General features: G+C 38.8%; 1 protein-coding gene across 1 annotated transcript in view; it reads left to right on the top strand.

Annotated features, from left to right (window-relative positions):
* LOC117118506 (DNA excision repair protein ERCC-1-like) overlaps positions 1 to 3,143 on the top strand; it is an 8,406-nt gene that overhangs the window by 2,159 nt on the left and 3,104 nt on the right. Inside the window, exons 2-6 of the mRNA XM_033263113.1 lie at positions 81 to 517; positions 1,052 to 1,124; positions 1,625 to 1,728; positions 2,249 to 2,348; positions 2,636 to 2,712. Of these exons, the coding sequence (XP_033119004.1) occupies positions 81 to 517; positions 1,052 to 1,124; positions 1,625 to 1,728; positions 2,249 to 2,348; positions 2,636 to 2,712 (791 nt within the window). The remainder of the gene's footprint in view (positions 1 to 80; positions 518 to 1,051; positions 1,125 to 1,624; positions 1,729 to 2,248; positions 2,349 to 2,635; positions 2,713 to 3,143) is intronic.

Here is a 3,143-nt window from a genome sequence, read left to right as displayed (position 1 = left end):
GCTCTAACTAGAGACTACAAAAATCTTTGCGACATGATGTTAACCATTTGTATCTTATTTTTTTTAATTATTTCTTCTAGGTAAAATCATATTTCAAATCTCGAAAAAGTGTTAAAGAAAATGAAAGTAAACCATCTACTTCTGCTGCGGATTGCTCAACAAAAGCAAACGGCAACGACTCTTCCAACAGTCATGCACCAACTCACAAACCACCAGTTCAAGCAGAAGAGACACAAAATAGATCAGTTCCATCTATAGTAAGCACAGATGTAAAAATATCTCACTTGACTATTACCCATGAATCATCTGGAGATGGTCAATCCAGCACCTCTCATTCAGAATCAAACCCTCCTGGGTTAGATGGCCAGTCCAGGGCAACCTCATTGGCTCCTGAGACAGGAAAATTTAGTTCTATATCAACTGGTAACAAGGTAGGCTCCGGATTTGTTGCAAAATTTGCTGCCTTGAAGGAAAGTACACAGTATGAAGAGCCAAAGGTGCCAGAAAAGCCAACAGTGTAAGTTTAAGTATGTTCACTGATAGATATCTTGGCATAGCATATTGTTATTTAGTGTAGTGCCTAGAAGTATTTCCTTTTAAATCAACCGAGAATCTACCTCATTTTCACAATTTTTTACTCTTGGCCTCCTAATTATCGAGATAGTAAATCCTTATCAAGCCACTAGGGCTCATAGGGTTGAAGCTTACCCCCAGTTGCTTTAGCATGAATCGGTTGAGCGTGCAATATCTCCCCTCCCCCCGGGTAGGACGTTTGTCCACCGCAGGTTTAACTCCCAGCAATTTGGTACCCATTGATACAGCAGGGTAGACTGAAGCAATGAAAATAGAGTGCCTTGCAAGCGAAATGCACAGTGAAGGATTGAAACCCAGACCTCAAGGCTGGGAAACCAAACCATTCCCACTGCGCCAAACCTTCCATTAATTAGCGAGATACATGCTAAAAATACTTGAGTTGTTTTTGTTATTTTGTTGTTTTTATGTTTTGCTGTGTTTTTGTTTTTATTAATTCTCATAACATAATTAATTTCAGGATACCAGCCGATGCTGTAGTTGTGAACACAAAGCCTGTCTCATCCAATTGTCTCATTGTGCACCCCAAGCAGGTATGACATTCTTCTGTATTAAGTTCAGGGGCGGGTTGCTCTAAGCGGACTTTAGATGGTCTTAATGGTTAGCCAGCTATAATCGGGACGGCACTACTGGTCTATGATTATAGACCATTGCTATACCGCAGTCTAACCAGTTAGCCGTCTTAGATATTAAAGCCTACTCGGAGGAGGCTTAAAACGGTCTTAAATCATTTTCATCATAGCGTTCTGCTGATTAATTCAACAGTGCAATGGCAAGACCTAGGCCTAGATCGTGAAAGTTGGAGAATCGAACGACGAATATTCCGCACGCGTCTCAGCATCTGTAAAAATAGGTTTACGTTTATTTACGTTACACAAAACCTAATACTGGTGGCTAATTTATGATACACACAGTCTCAAAATTTACTTAAATTAAATCTTTTTTTATATTGTTTTTATACTTATTATTTTTTCTCGAATTGTGAATTGCATTTTTCATCTTGCTCTCTTATACTGTATACCTTCCATTTTAGCGAGGTAATCCTATTCTGAAACATGTGAGGAATGTTCCATATGAATACCGTGAAATTGTTCCGGATTATATAATGGGGAAAACATCATGTGCGCTGTATTTGAGGTAAGTTACCACGCTTGTAAAATGATGTGACGAAAGACAATAAGAACCAGATAAGAAATACATATGTAGCCGGATGACCTCCAAAGTGAGACAACTTCCAATTGTCTTGGACCGGCATTACACAAATTCTCCAATTTTGTTGCAATCTGAAACCCCCCAGTTTTGTTTTGATTTTTTTTTAAATACAGGTCTCCCTCCAATTAAAGACCACCTCCAAGTAAAGACCACTTTTCTGTGGTCCCATATTTGACAGATGTCTTTTATATTTATTATTCTAATTAGAGACCAAGACTACTTAAGGTCATGGTCCCAGAAGTGGTCTGTAATTGGAGGTCCTGTGAGCAATCGTGGTGTGCAGGAGATTTCTGTGTTTCTGCCCAATTTATCAACTAAAGGACTTCTTTCTTTAGTGGGACCATTGTGTATTTCACACTGAAGAAATAAAACCCATAGAAGTTGGCAGTATATAATTGACCAATTTGGTTTTGTGATTGCAATGGTATTTTGTTTGTTTTTATAGCTTGCGGTACCATCTTCTGAATCCTAATTATATCCATGGCAGATTAAAATCACTTAGCAACATGTTCGAGCTGAGGTTACTGCTGGTGCAAGTTGATATAGTAAGGGAAGTCTTTGAATTATACCATTTCAAATTACTGTATGGGGTTTCTAATGCTGTTGCTCCCTGGTTCTATTTTCAGACTGTGGTCCATTGTTAAAGTCAATGAAATTGTGGCGGTCTGACATGTGTCTAGTTGTGGCATGCCACTGACAGTAGCATCCCACTCGTGGGCTAACAGAAAAGCAAGAAGTAAAAAGGCCGGCACAAAATACTATAGAATTGATGTCCAAGAGAAATTAACATTTGGACATTTTGTAACATATGAAACCTTTTTGTTAATTTCAGAAAGATCCTAGACATCCATTGAAAGAATTAGCCAAGATGGCTATTCTAGCAGACTGCACACTTTTACTAGCGTGGAGGTATGGTTTGAATCTAGTCAGGTTTTCATTGATGTATTTAGGAGTCTTGAATGTGGGGGTGGAGGAACTAATGGGAGCTTGAATTTGAAGTGGGGGCTTGATGTGAGGTGGGGAGCTAGCTTGCAAAATAAGGTGATATGAAGTGATTTTTTAACTACTTGAGCATGATTTTTTTTTTGCTTCAAACATTTTCAATGTGGGAGGGGGAAGAAGGCTACTAAGGTGGGGGTGCATCCTCCCCTAAATACGCCACTGATTTTACTACACTCCCATTATTTACCAGTTTATATTGTTTGACATGGGAGTAACATTTGCATTGTATACATTGCATGTATACGTAGTGTAGTGTATACATAGCTGTCTCTTATACACATCTAGATGTGTATAAGAGACAGCGGCACTACTGGTCTATGATTATAGACCATTGCTAT

This window comes from Anneissia japonica, unplaced genomic scaffold, assembly GCF_011630105.1.
Source record: "Anneissia japonica isolate Jap-2015-1 unplaced genomic scaffold, ASM1163010v1 scaffold287869_len1821871_cov162, whole genome shotgun sequence".
Taxonomy (NCBI): Eukaryota; Metazoa; Echinodermata; class Crinoidea; order Comatulida; family Comatulidae; genus Anneissia; species Anneissia japonica.
The sequence above is the reverse complement of the archived record's forward strand: the minus strand, read 5'-3'. Positions and strand labels throughout refer to the sequence as shown.